Source organism: Cnephaeus nilssonii (genome assembly GCF_951640355.1).
Source record: "Cnephaeus nilssonii genome assembly, chromosome: 13".
Lineage (NCBI taxonomy): Eukaryota > Metazoa > Chordata > Mammalia > Chiroptera > Vespertilionidae > Cnephaeus > Cnephaeus nilssonii.
The window spans coordinates 30,220,756-30,241,146 of record NC_137084.1 but is presented as its reverse complement, the minus strand read 5'-3'; the positions used below and the strand labels follow the sequence as shown (position 1 = coordinate 30,241,146).

The 20,391-nt window shown below is 45.5% G+C and overlaps 1 protein-coding gene across 4 annotated transcripts in view; it reads right to left on the bottom strand.

The window, feature by feature from the left end:
* Nucleotides 1-18,395, bottom strand: part of SERGEF (secretion regulating guanine nucleotide exchange factor) — a 194,489-nt gene extending 176,094 nt beyond the window's left edge. For 3 of the 4 annotated variants that reach the window (XM_079786935.1, XM_079786934.1, XM_079786937.1), the window contains exons 1-7: nucleotides 18,311-18,395; nucleotides 15,471-15,606; nucleotides 13,940-14,095; nucleotides 11,698-11,792; nucleotides 5,574-5,634; nucleotides 2,845-2,958; nucleotides 344-406 (exon numbers count right to left, since the gene is read on the bottom strand). In XM_079786935.1, the coding sequence (XP_079643061.1) occupies nucleotides 344-406; nucleotides 2,845-2,958; nucleotides 5,574-5,634; nucleotides 11,698-11,792; nucleotides 13,940-14,095; nucleotides 15,471-15,606; nucleotides 18,311-18,370 (685 nt within the window). In that variant the 5' untranslated portion in view covers nucleotides 18,371-18,395. The remainder of the gene's footprint in view (nucleotides 1-343; nucleotides 407-2,844; nucleotides 2,959-5,573; nucleotides 5,635-11,697; nucleotides 11,793-13,939; nucleotides 14,096-15,470; nucleotides 15,607-18,310) is intronic. The other variant, XM_079786936.1, reaches the window with a different exon arrangement.
* Nucleotides 18,396-20,391: the final 1,996 nt, after the last annotated feature.

Here is a 20,391-nt window from a genome sequence, read left to right as displayed (position 1 = left end):
TACTGCTGGTTAATGATTTGACAATCACAATTACCCTGAAAGGAAGATATTCTTATCCCTATTGTACAATTGAGAAAACAAAATCAGAGAAAAGGAAGTAAGCCCATATGGGTGTTTTACATGTTCTGTCATATTTAGTTCTCAGAACTACCCATGAACTATTTCATAGACAAGGAAATGGTCCCGCGAGGGTAAAGTGACTTGCCTAAGGTCACACGAGTGGTGACAACAGAATTCTGCCTCCAGAGTCTGTGCTCTTCCCTCTGGTACCCCAATAGCACCACGTGAAGAAGAAACATACAGAACTGTGATGGCACATTAAACTGAAAGAGCTGGTACCTACCTGTCAATGAAGCTGAGTGATCTGACCCAGCAACAACACATATTGCTTTAGAATTCTCTAGGCCTACAAAAAAAAAAAACTATTTTGAAATTACATTTATAATAGAACAAACGGGGAAGAGAAGGGGCTGAGCAACACCAGCAGGGCCTGGGAGAACCTCTCAGCCAGTGCAGGCAGGTCTGAGCGGAGCACGGCCAAGAAGATGGCTAACGTGGTAGGGAAACTGGTTACCTACCAGTGGGTTGAACAAATAAATAAATATACTGAGGATAAAGGAGCCAGATTTCTCACTATCAGAGAGGAGAGGAAAGACACACGTATGAAAAGATGGAAGGCTAGCATGGACCATGCGATACTGGATTGCCATTGGAGAAATCAGTGTAGACTCATGGTTTCTAGTAGAGACAGATAAAGTGATATAGGTGTGCGCATCTATAAATATGTGTATTTCCTAGCTCTGTCCACTAAGGGGGCCTAGAAAAATGGCATCTCATACATTCAGCTACTATCATATGCAGGCACTAAAATACACACCCAGGCTTCCTAACAACACACAGTAAAATTAGAATTCAACCTGCCTTCCATCTCCAAACTCAACACTTTCCTCCCTTATTCACACTGCCTTTACTGACAAGGTATAATTCCAATCAACTCTGCTAGAAGTTGTGGTCACCTGGTCTAGAGAAATTCAGTCATTCTATAACCCTTTTTTTCTGACACTTCTGCTTAATTAACTAGGGTCTTAATAAAATGCCCCTCAACCTTAAAGTAGCCTGTGGAATGAGAAAGGGGCACGGCAGACATTTCTGCCACATTCACCAGAGAAGAAGGGCCAGGCCCCTGGTGGCCAGGTGAGGAGGGACATCCAGGGTCCCAGCTCCAGAACTACTGGTGGTGAAGTAAGCCGGGGGAATAAAAAATGAAAGACTTTAAGGGCAGGAAGCTGATGACCTGTTCTAAGGTCTCATCAGAAAGCTCCCCCAATTCAACTCTGAATCTAAGCTGTGCCCCAAGCAGATCTCAAACAGGTTGTTCAGATCAAATCCAAGAACATTTCTAATTCCTTCTAGTGACAGTTCTCTGCTAAAATAGAAAGCAGAATCTTTGGCGTGTCCAAACAACTCATAACAATACAATATACAGTGCTATCCACACATGAGAAAATATGACAGAGGCAAGAAGAGGGGAAGTCTTTACTTAGAAAGCTGTACCTGAGGTAGGCCTTAAAAATTACAAGGATTTTCCTGGGGGAACAGAAAGGAAAAGGCAGAGATAAAAGTTTGCCCACAGGCACAGAAGAATGAGACAGCAGGATGCGCCTAGGGAGCAGTAAATACCTTGGTGAGGCAGGAAAAAATGTCTGGGAAGTTTGAGTTCAGGTTCTGAATGTTTCAATGTCATGGGAAGTGGACCGCCTATCCACCATCCAGTGCCTCCTTCTCCTCTAGGAGTACCCTCCCCAGCTCAACCCTTCAGGTGGCTAACCTCACCCCAGAGGAAGGGGAGAGCTTGTAGCACTTGGGAAAATCAGAATGAACCCAACATCTTGTACATCATCCCCACTGTACCCTTCCCTTTTCTTTCCCCGCTTCCTACCACCTTCTAAAATCCCTCTTGGTTCCGACCTAGAGGAGAGTAGTTAGAGGTTTCCTGTAAAGGTTTCATTACAGCCAACCATCAGTAGGCTGGGTCACAAAGTTAGAGAGTGAGACAGGAAGAGGAAGAAGACGACATGGTGCTATATACAGAGAGAGAAAGGCCCACAAAGTGAGTGCAGAGCAGAGGAAAGGGAGGGGGGAAGGAAGAGAAAAGAATGAAGCGTCCCAGCATGAAAGAGAGAAAAGGAGAAAGTCCTACAGACAACTGGCCAACAAAACACGGACCAACAGACCTGTGGGCAGAACATTTACCGACTACTCCTCGTGTGCCCATGTAGAGAGATTTCCCTCGGGGGACACTCCTGCCTGCCTCTCTACATCCTCACTGGCTCCTGCTTTCCTTTGGGAGAAGGAATTGGGCGAGTCCTTCTGGGTGCTCCCCTGGGGATGTGCTGCCTGCAGAGAGGATGCCTCCTCATGTGTTCTCAGCTGTGCTGTCAGCTTAGTGGGCCCGACCCTATGCAGCTGCTCTAGTGCCTGGTAGGAAAATTCGACCCGGGATTCAGAATTTAGAGGTTTACTATTACTACACACTATTCCTTAACACCTAAGCCATGTCTTCCAACCTGCCTTTGAATAGTTCTAGAGCTACCGTTGTGATCTCCACATACCTGACTTGCATCTACCTCTCAATGGGTTCCAAACTATGTCAGTGAAGAGAGATGCTTTTACTGGGCCCACAAAAATCCCAACAAGACTAACAGACCAACCAACAGAGAGAGTTAAGACACAAAGACCAAGCAATACCAAAAGCAAAACTCCATTCACCCATTTTCTGCATGCCAGTGGCTCTACTTCTTGACAAAGAATCAATACAGGACTCAGGAGAAATAAGGGCCTTACCTGTCACTCTGCTCGGTTCCTTTGCTGTCAAAAACAGTGGGAGGGTCTGCCCAGGGCACAACCGCCGTCCAGATGATGCCAAACCAGTTCCCCACTGGAACACGATGCCACTTGCTTCCCAATTGCACAGAAGAAAAAAAAAATGCTTATTTGGATAAGACCAGATTGTTCTTTGAACTTCACTGCTATGGAAGATTCCTAATTCATTCTCAGTTAACTCATGCATTATGGAGAAGCTTATTTCTTCAAGGGCCTTATGACTGGTCACAGGGATTACCACCAAGCCAATCAAAATCTAATCTTCAGCACTAGCCATTCTGGCTCAGTGGCTAGAGCATCGGTCTTCGGACTGAAGGGACCCGGGTTCAATTCCGATCAAGGGCACATGCCCAGGTTGCAGGCTCGATCCCCAGTAAGGGGTTTTCAGGAGGCAGCTGATCAATAATTCTCTCTCATCCTTGATTTTTCTATCTCTCCCTCTCCCTTCCTCTGTGAAATCATTAAAAATACTTTAATAATGTTTTCAGAAAGAGTCCTTATCTTTTAAAAATGCATGCAGAAATATTTACAAAATGAGTGGGGGAGGGGAGGACTTACAATCAAATTAATCAACACATAATAGAAGCTATGCTGCTTTGTAACTGGACAGAAATGTATACATAAGGCTAGCAATTACAGAAAGTTGGTAGGAAATGGGGGAGTAAACCTATGATAGGCAATTCTCCACCCTGCTAATTTCTAAGAGAAGCTACTGCTTATAAAAGTGTAATTACTACCATACAACTCAGCAATCACACTCCTGGGCATTTATCCCAGAGAAATGAAAATTTATGGTCACATAAAAACTTGTCCACAAATGTTTACAGCTTTATTCTTAATAGCCAAACTCTGGAAGCAACCAGATGTTCTGCAATGGGTGACTGGTTAAGCAAACTGTGGTTGTTATGGACTGAATTATGTCCCCCGCAAACCCATGTGGAAGCCCTAGCCTGCAATGTGACTGTACTTGGAAATAGGGCCTATAAGGAGGCAATAAAGGTTAAATGAGTCATAAAAGTGAGACCTTAATCTGATAGAACTGGTGTCCTGGTAAGCAGAGGAGAGATACCAGTGGTGTCTCTCTGTCCATGTGTGTATAAAGGAAAGGCCATGTGAGGACACAGGGAGAAGGCAGACTCTCCAAGTCAGGAACAGAGGCCTCACCAGAAACCAATTCTCACAGCACCTTGATCTTGGACTTCTCGCCTCCACAGCTGAAAGAAAATACATTCCTGTTGTGTGAGCCACCCAGGCTGTAGGATTTTGTTGTGGCAGCCTGAGCTAATATGCTGGTACCTCTATACCATGGAATACTACTCAGCAGTAGTATTTGATGCTCAAAATTTGGATGAATCTCCAGGGAATTTTGTTGAGCAAAAGAAATCCAATCCGAGAAAGCTGTATGATACCATTTATATAATATTCTTTTTTTATTATTTTTAATATATTTTATTGATTTTTTACAGAGAGGAAGGGAGAGGGATAGAGAGTCAGAAACATTGACGAGAGAGAAACATCTATCAGCCGCCCCCTGCACACCCCCCACTGGGGATGCGCCCGCAACCAAGGCACATGCCCCTGACCGGAATCGAACCCGGGACCCTTCAGTCCGCAGGCCGACGCTCTATCCACTGAGCCAAACCAGTCAGGGCTATATGATATTCTTGAAGTGACAATATTATAGACATGGAAAACAGAAGAGTGGTTGTCAAGAGCTAAGACGGGAGTGGGGCAAGTAGGAAGTGAGTGTCGCTATAAAGGGTGACAAGCGGTCCTTGTGGTGATGCGCCTGTTCTGCATCCTGACTGCACCCAGACATCCACAGTTACAAAAGATGTTACTATTGGGAGAAGCCGGGAAAAGAGTGTATGAGACCTATCTTATTTCTTACCACTGTGTGTGAATCTACAATTACCTCAAAAGAAAAACTTAAATTATTTTAATGTACAATCAACACCAAGCCCCAGACCACCACCAGCACAGGGCAACACCAACCTCTTCCTCTCCTCTCCCCACTCTACAACTGGACTCACCAAACGCTTGAGCCTCAGCTGTCACAGCTGGTTAGGGCTGTCCTTCAGCCCAGGAGTGGGAGCAGAAAAATGAGCAAGGGAGAGAGAAAAGAGTCACCGCTCTTCCACCTGCCACCGTCCCTCTGAACTCATCACTCTCAACCTCGCATACAATCAGCCTGACATCCATCGTCCTCTCACGGTTCAGGAGACAAGCTCATTTGAAGCTTTGAAATCAATAAACATTAAAATCCTACTAGTGCCGTCACAACCAAGAAAGTGGGCCTTGGAATCCTAGCCTCTGACCCCAGCTCTACCTTTTACTACCTTACTCCCTGTGGAACCTTAGGCAAGCACTTTAGCCTCTCTGGACCTCAGTTTCTTCCTATATAAAAATTTAACTCACATCACCGCACGGTTGTGAGGATTAAATGAGGTATTGATTAAATCAAGAGAGCCTAGCCCCATGCCTAGAACATAATAAAGAGCTGGAAAACTTTATTTCCTTCCTCCCTGCCTGCTAAAGGCTTTCCCACATGACTTTGGCCTTACGCCCCTCCCTTTAATCACAAGTGCAGAGGAGGAAGACACTGAGTTACTCCTTATAGTTGACTTCTTCTAAAAATTCTGTTTCTCCTTATTTCACATCTATTTAGAAAATAAAAGCAAAATGATCACCTGTAGCAGCTAACGCATGCCTCAGTCCAGCAGCAATACTAACAACCTCCTCTCTCAGGAGCTGTCAAAACAGAGAAAAGGGTTGAGACCTCAGAATCATCCATCTCCAAACTGTTATGTAATTGATGCCCAAGTGCAATGCAGCATGGCCCGCATTATGTGTCTGATTGGTTTAGAGCCCCCATTCATAAACACCTCCACATGCATCCCTAAAATATTTTTAAAATACCATGTCACAATGCCTCTCACAGATGGGAGGGACCTTCAAGTTCATCCAGTACAATGGTTGGCAAACATTTTCTATAAAGGGCCAGATAGTAAATATTTTATTTTTTTATAAATATATATTTTTTAAATATATTTTTATTGATTTCAGAGAGGAAGGGGGAGGGAGGGAGAGAGAGAGATAGAAGCATCAATGATGAGACAGAATCATTGATCGGCTGCCTCCTGCACGCCCCCTACTGGGGATTGAGCCCGAAACCCAAAGGAGCTCTCTGGGATCTGTGTTTTTTTTAATCCTCATCCTTTTTTATTTTTTTTAAATATATTTTATTGATTTTTCACAGAGAGGAAGGGAGAGGGATAGAGAGTTAGAAACATCGATGAGAGAGAAACATCGATCAGCTGCCTCCCGCACACCTCCTACTGGGGATGTGCCTGCAGCCAAGGTACGTGCCCTTGACTGGAATCGAACTCGGGACCTTTCAGTCCGCAGACCAACGCTCTATCCACTGAGCCAAACCAGTTTCGGCAATCCTCATCCTTTTTTAATCCTCATACTTTTCCATTGATTTTCAGAGTGGAAGGGAGGGGGAGAGACAGAGAAAGAGAAACATGGGGAGAGACAGAGAAAGAGAAACATCAATGTGACAGACACACATTGATTGGTTGCCTGCCGCACGTGCCACAACTGGGGCCGGGGGTTGAGCCTGCAACCAATGTACGAGTGCCCTTGACCAGAATCAAACCCGGGACCCTCAGTCCGAGGGCCAGTGCTCCCACCCCTGAGCCAAACCAGCCAGGGCGTAAATATTTTAGACTTTGCAGGCCATATGGTTTCTGTCACACTACTCTCCTCTGCCACTGTAACATAAAAGCCATAAATAAATGGGCATGGCTGTGTTCCAATAAAACTTTATTTACCAAGGGTCTAGTTTGCAGACCTTGGATCTAATCCAATCCCCATCCAACACTAGGAGCCGATGCACAACACCCCGCCAAGTGGCCATCCAACCCCTGCCAAACACCTACTTCCAGCCACATGGGCTCACCACCTCCCCAGGCACCTGTTCCATCTTTGCACTGTTCCATTTATCTCCGTAGGTGAAGCCAAACCTATCGGCTGTAGCTTCTGACGATGCTTTCCAAATATGTGTAGGGATGTCCGCTCCAAGATGCCTTGTGGTAGTTTTAAAAATAGGTTCTCAGCCCTAGCTGGTTTGACTCAGGGGTGGGAGCACTGGCCCTCAGACTGAGGGTCCCAGGTTTGATTCTGGCCAAGGGCACACGTACCTTGGTTGCAGGTTCAATCCCCGGCCCCAGTCGGGGCACATGTGGCAGGTAACCAATCAATGTGTCTCTCTCACATCGATGTTTCTTTCTCTCTGTCTCTCCCCCTCCCTTCCACTCTCTCTGAAAAATCAATGGGAAAATATCCTCGGATGAGGATTTAAAAAAAAAAAGATCCCGGAGAGCTCCTTTGCCTCTCCTGCCGTGAAAGGACGCAGCAGGAAGACGGCTGTCTGTGAACCAGGAGGTGGGCCCTCACCAGATACCCAGTCTGCTGGTGCCTTGCTCTTCCCAGCCTTCAGAACCATGAGAAATAAGTGCTTGCTGTCTAAGCCACCCAGTCTATGGTACGTTGTTCTAGCAGCCCAAACAGACTAAAGCACCATGGAAACCATGACCCAAGTAATACCCCGCAGACCAGCAATTGTAATTCAGCAAGATGACAGAAGCACACCAAGCTCTCTCCCTTGAAAATAGATCTCCCACTCTGAGTCAGAGTTTTAGGAAATTAGATAGGAGTGGAGCAGCTTAGGTGGCAAAACTCATTTTGGATCCCAGCATATTTCTTTTAAAATATTCCAGTCCTATTATGGTCACTTACACGATAAACGTCACCAAAATTTGTACATCTTATCTTAAATATGATGCAGTGAAGAGTTCTGAACTAGGGCCAGGAGTCCTGTTCTATACTCAAGCTGTTCAATATGGTAGTCTCTAGCTATGTGTGACTACTGAACAACTGAAATGTGACCAGACTGAATACAGACATATTGTAAGTAAAAAATGTACACCAGAGTTCAAGTTAGTATAAAATAAAGAACACAAAATATCTCATGAATAAAAGTATATATTAATGACATAAAATGAACTGATAATAGTTTGGATACATTGGATTAATTTAAAAGTTATTCAAATTAATTTTGCCTACATACCACAACATGAATAAAACTCGAAAATATCACGTGACGTGAAAGAAGGCAGATATAAAAAGCCACATATTAAAAAAAAAGAACACATATTATATAATTTCATTTGTATGAAACGCCCAACATAGGCAAATCCATAGAGATAGATTAGTAGTTGTCAAGAGCTGAGGGGAGGGGAGAATAAGAAGTGATTGCTATTGGGTACAGTTTCTTTCCTGGTAATGAATATGTTCTAAAATTAGATCATGGTGAAGGCTGCACATCTCTGAAAATATTGAAAAACACTAAATCATACATTTTTTAAGGGTAAATGTTATGATATATAAATTATATCTCAATAAAGTTGTTATTTTCAAAATTAATCTCACCCATTTCTCTTTATTTTTTTAAATGTTGCTATTAGAAATTTTTAAATTACATACTAGGTGTACCGGTTAATAATGCGGATTTTTTTCAATAGATGGAGTTACACATGTGTTGATATATAAGCGATTTGATATGTATGCTATTTTGTTGTATTGACAGCAAGCTTCAAAACTTCCTATGTCAAATTTTCTGAAGGTGTTAACATCATAGATATTTTTATCCTTAAAAATGTCGAATTTCATGCCAAAAAAAGAGCATTTGCGGGAAGTTTTAATTCATTGCTTTATTTTGAAGAAAAGTGCAGTTATCGTATATTTCGGGAAGCTTATGGTGAACATGCTCCATCTCAAGATACTTGTGAACGCTGATTTAAATGCTTTAAAAGTGATGATATCTATGTGAAAGACAAAGAACGTTCAGGTCAACCGAAAAAGTTTGAAGACCAACAATTACAAGCATTATTGGATGAAAATGTGTGTCAAACTCAAAAACAACTTGCAGAAAGATTAAACGTTGCTCAGCAAACAATTTCCGATCATTTACAAGGAATGGGAAAGATTTTAAAGGAAGGAAAATGGGTGCCACATCAACTGAACGAAAGACAAATGGAAAACTGAAAAGTCATCAGTAAAATGTTGCTTCAACGGCACGAAAGAAAGTCTTTTTTGCATCGAATTGTGACCAGCAATGAAAAGTGGACTTATTTTGAGAATCTCAAATGCACAAAATCATGGGTTGATCCAGGCCAACCATCAACATCAACTGCAAGGCCAAATCACTTTGGAAAAAAGACAATGTTCTGCGTTTGGTGGGATCAGGAAGGTGTGGTGTATTATGAACTTCTAAAACCAGGTGAAACCGTTAATACTGATCGATACTGACAACAAATAATCAATTTGAACCACACTTTGATCATAAAACCACCAGAATGTGCCAGAAGACACGGCAAAGTAATTTTGCTTCATGATGACACACCATTACACACTTCAAAACCAGTTAAAGACACATTAAAAGATCTTGCCTGGCAAGTATTAACCCACCCACCCCGCCGTATTCACCAGACCTTGCTCCTTCAGATTACAACTTGTTCCAATCGATGGCATACGCACTTTCTGAGCAGCACTTCAAAACGTATGAAGTGGAAAATTGGATCTCTGAATGGTTTGTTTCAAAACAAGAAAAGTTCTATTGGGACGGTATCCACAAATTACCTGAAAGATGGGGGAAATGTGTAGCTAGAGATGGACGTTACTTTGAATAAAGCACTTTTGATGTTTCTCTTGAAATTACCGTGTTTCATTTGGATTACAAAATCCCAATTATTGATCGTTTAATAGTTAATCTGCATTATTAACCAGTTAAGAGTTAATCCGCGCTATTTTTTTTTAATATATTTTATTGATTTTTCACAGAGAGGAAGGGAGAGGGATAGAAAGCTAGAAACATCGATGAGAGAGAGACATCGATCAGCTGCCTCCTGCACACACCCCCACTGGGGGATGTGCCCGCAACCAATGTACATGCCCTTGACCGGAATCGAACCTGGGACCCTCCAGTCCGCAGACCGACGCTCTATCCACTGAGCCAAACCGGTTTCGGCAATCCGCACTATTAATAGGTTAATAGTTAACCTGCATTATTAACCATAATAATGTGGATTTTGTAATCAAAGAAAACACGATAACTTCAAGAGAAACATCAAAAGTGCTTTACTCAAAGTAACGTCCATCGCTAGCTACACATTTCCCCCATCTTTCAGGTAATTTGTGATTACCGTCCCAATAGAACTTTTCTTGTTTTGAGGCAGATCATTCAGAGACCCAATTTTCCACTTCTTCGTACGTTTTGGAGTGCTGCTCAGAAAGTGCGTGTGCCATCGATCGGAACAAGTAGTAATCTGAAGGAGCAATACAACAAAACAGCATACATATCAAATCGCATATATATCAACATATGTGTAACTCCATCCATTGAAAAAGATCCGCATTATTAACCAGTGCATCTAGTATATGGTTCACATTATATTTCTACACTTGATCTTAGCCAAAAGGCCGAGAAGCACGCAATGCACATTATATTTCTACTAGAGGCCCAGTGCACAAAATTCATGCACTGGTGGGGGGGGGGGCGGTGTCCATCAGCCCAGCCTGCACCCTCTCCAATATGGGACCCCTCAGGGATCTGGCCTAAACTGGCATTCGGACATCCATCTCACAATCTGGGACTGCTGGCTCCCAACCACTCGCCTGCCCACCAGCCTGATCACCCCCTAACCACTCCCCTGCCAGCCTGGTCGCCCCCAACTGCCCTCCCCTGCAGGCCTGGTCACCCCCAACTGCCCTCCCCTGCAGGCCTGGTCCCCCCAACTGCCCTCCCCTGCTGGCCTGGTTGCCCCTAACTGCCCTCCCTTGCTGGCCATCTTGTGATGGCCATTTTGTGACTACATGGGGGCAGCCATCTTGTGCAAGAGTGTGATGGTCAATTTGCATATTACCTCTTTATTATATACTAGAGGCCCAGTGCATGATTGAATCATGCACGTGTAGGGTCTCATGCACGTGTAGGGTCCCCTACACGCTTTCGCTTTCAATCACGGTGGAGCTGGGTGCCTGTCCGCTGGTGCACCAGGCCTTTTGGAAGCCTCCAGCTCAGCGGAGGCTTCCGAAAGGCCTGGTGCCGGAGCAGACAGGCACCCAGCTCCCCCGCTTTTGATGGTCCATGGCGGGACGTGAGCTCGCTGCCCCAGAGGCCCCTTCTGTTCTGCAGCACAGCCATGGCGCAAATGCTGAGCTCACGCCGCCGCTGGCAACGCGAGCTCAGCGTACCGTCGGCCCAATCGGCTTCCCCGGCCACCCCGAGTCCCGCCCCCTGCGCCTCCCGCTGGCCCAGTCGTGGGCGTAGCGGAGTGATGGTAATTTACATATTACCCTTTTATTAAGTAGGATGATGATTAGACAACACTGGCTTATACCATTTGCCTAGTTTAGTGTCTATAGATAGGTAAGTCACTTCTATCTGGACCAATTTCTAACATAGTTCCCATTATTACTAATTTTAGAATTATAATAAGTCATTAATGTCTTTATAAGACATATAACCTTTACTGTTTTATTTCACAAAATTTTATAAAGTGTATGAGGACTAACAGAGGGTTTGTTTTTTTTCCACTCGCAACCTTCATGCCCCCAAGATAATTTTTCTCAGAAAAAAACTGTTTTTCAGCTTCCAGGGACCTAGCCAGTCTGCGGAGGAATAACTGTAATACCCTGGAAATTCTTTAACAGGACACGGGCAAGGTGCATATTAGGTGATGTCCTTACCTCCATGGCCTGGGGAACCACACATCTTTGAGGCCCGTGAGGAACTCCTAATTGGCCAAAGGAGTTGGATCCACACGACAGAACCTGACCATTTTCTGCAAAATACAAATACTTAAGTCACAATCTAAGTAGTAAGAGGTCTGTGACCAATGGGTAAACACTGAAGGAGCAAAGGGAATGAGAGGAAGGAGTGAGGGCCCTGTGCTTCGGTACATTCAAACCACGGTCCCTGCTTTCACTGTTGCTCTAGGAATAAACACCCTGGGCATGGCTGTCTTACACAGACTGTCCCTTACAGTGCCAACTGTGCCAGATTAGCTGTGTGGAACACAGCCCAGGGCCCACTGTTGGGAGAGAAGGATACTTATTCCCCACTTTTCATGTTTCCATGTAACACAATTTCCATTATTTTAACACTTCAGACCTTTCTCCTTGCCTTTCCCATACTCACCACTTTCTAGCGGAGGAGGGGTAACCTAACCAGTTGGTGAGTTTGGGAGAAGGAAGAACAGAACACGTGTGGCTTGGCACCTTCCACTCAGGCACTCTGGGCTGACACGTAGTACGGGTTTCCACTGTGGGAAAGGCCTAGAGTTTTGGGGATAAGTTTGGACCAAAGAACCACTTGGCCTGACAATGAACCCTGTCCTCCAAATTAGCCTTTATCGGTAAAAAGCCAACAGTTTGATCTCCACCTGTCTCTATACCTTTCTCACGATTGGTTCCAAATATGAACAGGAAACAGAGTGTTATCTATGACTCCCTAAAACCCCAACCCAGCCCCACAATGAGCACTTCATAAATGATAGCTATTATTTAGATTCTAATAATTACTACCATATTCAACACACAGTACGGAACCCCTCCATAGAAGAGAGATGGAGACACCCTAGCAGGGCTCTAATGACGGGACAAGAGTTCACCAGAGAGACAAGAGAGGGGCTGTTCCAGGCAAAGAACATGTACTATTCGGTATTATCAGAAAGAAAAGTAAAGGGAGTGAGGAGAAAAGAGCCAAGGCAACAGGAGTGGGTGGGGAACAGTAATCAAAGGCCATGTGCTAAAACGCTTGGAGTGTGAGCTATGCATGTGAGAATACACAGGGTTTTGAGGCAGGGCTGGGGTTGGTGGGGTTACATGGTCAGAAGATGCTCTTGCCAGAGGACTGTGACAATGAGGGACTTTAGTCAGAAATTATAGATGGTCCTTTGAATCCAGAATGGCCAGCTAGATGGGGCAAAAATACTTCCAGGGAGAAGTCAGCTGACAAAGTATTTATTGTCAACTGATTCCCAAGAGCATTACAGTGGTCCCTCAGTATTTGCAGGGGATCGGTTCCAGGACCCTCTGCAGATACCAAAATCCGAGGATACTCAAGTCCCTTATATAAAATAGCATGGGACAATGCATACAGTTGGCCGTCTGCATTCTTGAATTTCCAACCACTGATTGAAAACACTGACTGTATATACTACTGTTTTTGAACAGCACTTGGTTGAATCCACAGATGTGAAACCTGCGGATACAGAGGAGCAACTGTATTCTATTAACTCTTTGCCCATTTCCCTCTACATCATATTCTGCTATATGGCTTCACAGAAACAGAACAGTTCTGTCTAATCATATTCATATTTTGGAAGGGGAAAGCTACCATCACTGTTGTGGCAACTTCTGATTTCCTCACACACCTACAACGTTCCCCTGTGAGTAACCGTAGCTGGCACTACTGTCCACCTAGCCCAGCCGTGAAACTTCTGGGACAGGAAGTGGCTACCAAAGGCGATCTGGTTCATTCCCCAGTCTCTGGCAAAAGTTTTCTAGCCCAGCCCTAGCCAGTCTGGCTCAGTGGATAGAGCATCAGCATGGGAACTGAAGGGTCCCGGATTCAATTCCGGTCAAGGGCACATGCCTGGGTTGCGAGCTCTATCCCCAGTAGGGGGTGCAGGAAGCAACCAATCAATGATTCTCTCTTATCATTGATGTTTCTAGCCCTCTTCCCCTCTCCCTTCCTTTCTGAAATCAATAAAAATATATTTTTTTAAAAAGTTTTCCTGCCCAAAGTTTTACTGTTTAAACTCTCCTTGCAAAAGACTCCTCATAACTTTCTTTGACAACCATAGAGAACATTTTTGTGTGTGTGTGTTAAACCCAAAAGGCTTTCATTTCATCAGCATCACCACCATCTTGCTCTTCTCACTCAAAGCCTTTGTGGTGACAAAGATTCCCCTAGGAGTGAACTCACCTGTGAGAATAATGGTAAAGTCCCAGCCACAGGCCACCTGCTGGATGGGACAGCCAATGAGGGATTTGCAGGGTGTAAAATACAGAACATCCTCCGTGTGACCAAGCCCCAACTGCCCATCTTTGTTCAGGCCACAAACAAAAAGGCTTCCTCCATCTGTAAAATACAAAGGCTTTGGTGATAGTGCGCACAGGGGAAATTACAACTGCCAAAGATCTTCTCCCACCCACATTGATAAGCCATGTATGTTAATGTGCACTGAACCAAATGGCACTAGGCCAAGGGACTCAAATCTAATATCTAAATGGAAACTCCAAGTGCTACAGTAGTGGCCAACTAATCGCCAAATTGAGCACCTACTGTAACAATAAAGCCAAATCTATTCTGCACTTGGAAAGTGCCAAGTACTGTTCTAAGAGGTTTCTGTGTGGGGCCAACTTATCCTTTAAGCACAGTGCCTAGGGCCCACAATACTTTTAGAGGCCCGCAAAAATGTGTTAATTTTAAATTCTTTTAAAATCAGAAAAACCACAGCTGGTGTGGCTCAATGGTTGAGCAATGGCCTATGAACCAGGAGATCAGAGTTTGATTCCCAGTCAGGGCACATACCTGGGATGCAGGCTCGATCCCCAGTGGGGGCCATGCAAGAGGCAGCTAATCAACGATTCTCTCTCATCATTGATGTTTCTATCTCTCTCTCCCTCTCCCTTCCTCTCTGAAATCACTAAAAATATATTTTTAAAAAATAAAATCAGAAAAATAAATGTAATAATAATGAATATATAATACTAAATCTAGCCTGGATTATATTAATCTTTACAACAATACAGTTGTAAAATGTAATTTTTAATATTACTTTATGGGTCCAAACGTGCCAAGGACACATAAAAGGCAGCCGTTAATTCATTGATTCTTTTTATCCACCATTAGTATCCCCATGTAATAGAGAAGAAACTGACACAGAGGAATTAAGTAATTTGTCTAAGGCCATACAGATAATAAATAACAGAACCAGGACTTGAACCCAGAGTTTGTGTTCTTCATCAGGATGCACTATGCCCTCTTTCACAATACTGTAGCACTCGTAGTACTTGTTAAGTTCTATCCTAGGTATTGGGAGGGAAATTAAGGGAAATATAAAGTTCTTGCTCTCAAGGAATATTCAAGCTAATTGCAGACTTCTAACTCATATGTGAAAGTTAAATAGCAATATATGGTATAAAATGTGATATATTTTGCAACTCTGCCACACAATATGTCTTATAATCTTAAGCAGTTTTCTTCTTTGAGCCTCATTTGTGTAATGAGATGGGAAGAGGGGGAGGGAGGTGGGAGGTTTCTGGAGAGCCCAGAAGATCTCTCAAGCCCTTTCAGCTCTGACAATCTAGGATTCTCTGCTAACAACTTGACTCTTTTACAAAAATGTTTTCCTCTGCAAAATACAAAAGGCTGAAAGATGGTAACAGAACATCCTAGGGGGGAATGTCTAAAGAAGAAAACAAGGGGCTATGTACTCTTGAAAGAAAGTTACCTGTGACAACAGCAGAGTGGCCCCCTCCTCCCGTGATCCTCCTGACACACACAGGTTTACAGAAGTCCTTCAGTTGTTGGGGCAAAAACACGTCCTCCTTATGGCCAAGGCCAAGTTGCCCATAGCTATTTGCACCCTAGAAATAAAATAAACCAAGGATGAAAAAAGCATGGGAACCCCTTTATTTACCCGCTCTACCTTTCTCACCCCGACAGTATCTCAGAGTCTATATACAAATGAGATTTCATAAGCTCATTCTCAAGAGGCTACTATATGCAACCCACACTTAGAAGGTAGCTCCATCCCCAGAACACCACACTTGCCAGGTGAGAGGAGCCCTTGGCATCCCCAGCTTATCCAATGATACTCCTCACCTTCCCCTTCCAATGCCCCAGCTCCCCTATGTCGCTTTTGAGGACAGCATGGGAGTTCCTTCTGACAAAATCGAATTACCTGGGATGGCTAAGAGAAGAAATAATGAAGGGAAATAGAAACAAAGTGCTAGGGCTAGCTCTTGTCCCTTCTCCCCACGTCCCACTGGGAAAACCAGTAATGACTTTCTGTCATCAAACTTAGCTAAGAATGTTGTGCCCTCAAGCAGGGCACATCATTGTTATTTCATCAGAACGTGAAAGAGGGTGGCCATGATCTCTAAGCGCCTTTCCAAGTACTATGCTTTGTGACTCTAAGATTCACAGGGTGAGATCCCTGTAAGGCAGGGGTTCTCAACCTTCCTTATGCCGCCACCCTTTAATACAGTTCCTCATGTTGTGGTGACCCCCAACCATAAAATTATTTTCGTTGCTACTTCATAACTGTAATTTTGCTACTGTTAATGAATCGTAATGTAAACATCTGTGTTTTCCGGTGATCTTAGGCGACCCTGCTAGCAGTTCTCAACCTGTGGGTCGCGACAGGTTACCCAGGTTACAGGCTGCTGAACAGAAAGTCAGACACTGGCATTATGGAATTCAAATTACAGTACCAAATTTTTGTAATGCAACAGGAGGCCCTAAATCCATGATAAAGCAAAACAAAAGGAAATTTTAATACAACCTATGACAGCTCTATTTGCCTCCAGGCACACCACACACACACACACACACACACACACACACACACGACTCCAAGGAGGTAAATAAGTCCCTGGGATAACTAAGAAAAGACATAATAAGGGACTGACTTGTGTTCCCCTAAAATTCATTTGTTGAAACCCTAACAGCCAGTAGCTCAGAATGGGACTATATAGTTGGAGACAGGGCTTTTCAAAGGTAATTAAGGTTAAATGAGGTCATAACGACGTGGCCCTACACCAGTATGACTGGTGTTCTTATAAGAAACACAGGGATGCTCTTGCACAGAGAAAACTCCATCTGAGGACACAGCAAGAAGGCTGCCATCTCTAAGCAAGAGACAGGCCTCACAAGAACATAAACCTGTTCACACCTTGATCTTCGACTTCTGACCTCCGGAACTGTGAGAACATAAATGTCCATTGTTCAAGCCCCTCCAATCTGTGGTATTTTGTTATGGCAGCCTTAGCAAACTAATACACGGACACTGCAGCTGGAAGAACACACCATCAGGTCTCCAAGCACAGCGGTGGGGGTCGGTGCAACAGTCTTTTTGTTTCGGTGCAGACAAGGCCACATCTGAAAGGCTTTCTCTGTCAGATGGTTCCTCTGTCCACACGGACCCCAGTCTCCGGCCTGGGAAAAGCCAGAGACACCACCCACCCCAGGCACACAGTCAATCCCCAACTCCAACCACCAGTTCAAGTATCACCTCAAAGATACTCAGCCAGCCAGACTACCTCAAGCCACACCACACTCGGCCTTCTGCGAGTCTGCAGCTGACATTCCACAAGTGCTTCCTTCTACTGATAATTACCGGTTTTAAATTAGTGAACATATACTTGTTTTCACAGCAATATAGGTATCTCCCCACCCACCCCCACCCCAAGCTGCAAGTTTTTCACTCGTGTTTTTCCCCCAAGAGACCAGCACATAGGTCACATACAACAGGTATCAGTCAACAAGTATTTACTGAGCACCTTACCATGTGCCAGGCACCGTGAACAAGACAGGCACAGTACCCACCGTGATGATGCTTACATTCTAGCCAAGGACACTGACATTAACAAATTATACATGTCATTAACATTGGGGTACATGTTATGAAGAACTGAGACGCGACGTCTGCCGGTTCCCGTGCATCTGGTCGAGAACCTGCCACACACGCCTCTCTCCCAGCCAGGACATAGAAAGATGACCCTGTCTCTCAGGGCGCCAGTCAAACCAATGCCGGCGCAGACTCCCATTCCCACAATACAGGCGAGAGCCGGCCACAGCAGAGCAGCAGCAATGGTGCAGGGTCTCTGCCTTTGTGCACCGCCAAACCCCGCAGGCCTCACTTGGAAGGAGGCTCCCGCCAGGCGGAGGCGGGGGCGGGGCTGGGGAAAATCCCATCCTCCGGGCAATGGCAGGGTGCGGAGCCCAGGTGACCCACAGGGTTCCGAGACAGGTGATCCTCTCTCTTCGGAACCATCCACGCTGTCTTTCCCGGCTCAGGCAGAACCAGATCTGGAGGCAGGTTCTTCCCACTGAGTCGCAGCCCCTCCGGCCCGGACCCCACCAGCCAGCAGGCCCCCTGTCACGCCGCGAAGACCCTTCCCTCCGCCCTCTCCTCTTCCGCCCCCGGCCCAGGATCCTCCAACCGAGCCAGCGCCGGGCTCGGATCTCCGCCGCCCAGCCCAGGACCGCCCACGCTGAGGCCGGGAGCCCCCAACCTCCGCGCCCCCTCAGTCCCAGCCGCCCCGGCGCGGGGGCGGAGTCACGCACCCAGGAGAAGAGCGCGGTGGGAGCAGAGGTAGCATCAGAGGAGCTGGGCTCGGGCTCCATGCGGGGACGCTCCACCGACGCTTCCGGGCGGGGCCGGCGCGGAGGGAGGGGGGAGGGGAGGGCGGGGCCAGCGCGGGGGGCGGGGCCAGCGGGGGCGGGAGAGGGGCGGGGCCAGCTGGCTTCATCCTGGTTCCTCTGGGAATCAAGAGCGGGCGAGAGCCTGGCAACAGCCTCCAAAGCTGCCTCCCAGTGGCCGGCCGCAGCGCGCTCTGAGCGTCTCCGCCCCCCGGCCTCCAGTTTTGCAGGCTCTCTCTTTGCCTTTATTTTTTTTTTTTTAATTGATTTTAGAGAGGAAGAGAGAGAGGGGAGAGAGAGAAACACCAATGATGAGAGAGAATCATTGATCGGCTGCCTCCTGCACGCCCCCTACTGGGGATGGAGCCCACAACCCGGGCATGTGCCCTTGAACGGAATGGAACCAAGGACCCTTCAGTCGACAGGCCGATCCCCCGGACGCTCTACCCACTGATCCAAACCAGCCAAGGCTTTGCCTTTATTTTTAGTAATAATTCTGTAGGATTGCACCACGCTCCTTCACATTTTTATCCCCTTGGAGTCCCGCGACAGCCCAGAGGGGCTGACATGGTATCACCTTTTGATGGGGAAGAAAGTGAGCCTGGGAAGCGGTGGAAAGAGTCCTGCCTCAGGGTCTTAGGCCGAACTCGTTGGGCCTGCTTTGGGGTGCATTTGCAAAATTTAAGGGAGGGTAGATGAGGTAGTGTCTTATATATGCTTGGTGTCGACCTCAGCGCCTGGTAGGGGTCGGGAACCAACAATGAGGAGACTGGTTTGGTGACTCCTGCTGGGGCAGCCTTCTGACTCTCAGTGCCCTGAGCATGGTCCTGCCCTGATTCTGATCATCAATACTGGGTAATTTTCGCCCAATAAAGATTTTCATATAAAATGGCTTTTATCAGACATCCTCATACACTTTTGGTGGGAGCTAAATAAGCACAAATTTCCTGAAGGAAATCTGGCAATGCATATTAGGAATATGAAGATAGATATTTACCCAGTAATTCCACAAGAATTACTTTATCACAAGAAAATAATTTATTACAAGAAAATAATCAGAGCTGTGCACAAAGACTTAAACTGCAACTTATGCCCTAGCCAGTTTGGCTCAGTGGATAGAGTGTAGACCTGTGGACTGAAGGGTCCTGGGTTCGATTCTGGTCAAGGGCACAGGCCTGGGTTGCGGGCTTGATGCCCCGGGGGTGTACAGGAGGCAACCAATTAATATTTTAAACTTCAAGTTATTCTTGCAGTTTAAAATATTTTTAAAAACTATTTTATAGAGAGGCAAAGCAGCTCTTTGTTCTCGGGGGAACTTGATGTGCAAAAACTATACCATGTTTGCTGATTGTTTTATACGATTGGCCTTTTTTGTTCTGACAATTCCTTTCAAGCATGTGTAATAGGACGTAAAAATAGGACCCCCTTCCTGTCTCTGTTTTGGCTGAACCCCCAAGTCAATAATTGCTAATTACTCCCACATTATAAAGTGAGGTACAAAACCACCTTGTGAAGGAGGTGTCTAGAAACCAGTGCATGACATCCAGTCTGTGAGAGAGTTGGAGAGGATGAGAAGGAATTCTGATAGAATATGTGGCAATAGTTGTCAATGTGCTCTGAGCCCACACTCATCTCGTGTCTAGAGAAAGGCAGGCCTCAGCAGGGCTACTTAGAGAGCTTGGTCTGTGTCCCTCCAGACTGGCACCCAAAACAGGCTGCTGTGCAATCTGTGCTGAGAAATTCAAGGTGTGTGGTCAGATAACTGATCTGATAGTTGAGCAAAGAGACATTGATGCTTTGGAGAGGTCTTTCATGCCCAGCTTTTCATGAGAAAGAATGTCTGAGTATCTGCCATGTGAGTGTTTTCCATGCGTGAACAATAGTCTTAGACCCCATCCCAGGGAATTCTGGAGGGCTGGAGTGACACTCCAAGAGACCTGACCACTAGATTCTTAGAGGCTCAGGGAGAAGAGTTCAACATTTACCCACATCAAGAGATTCCAAGA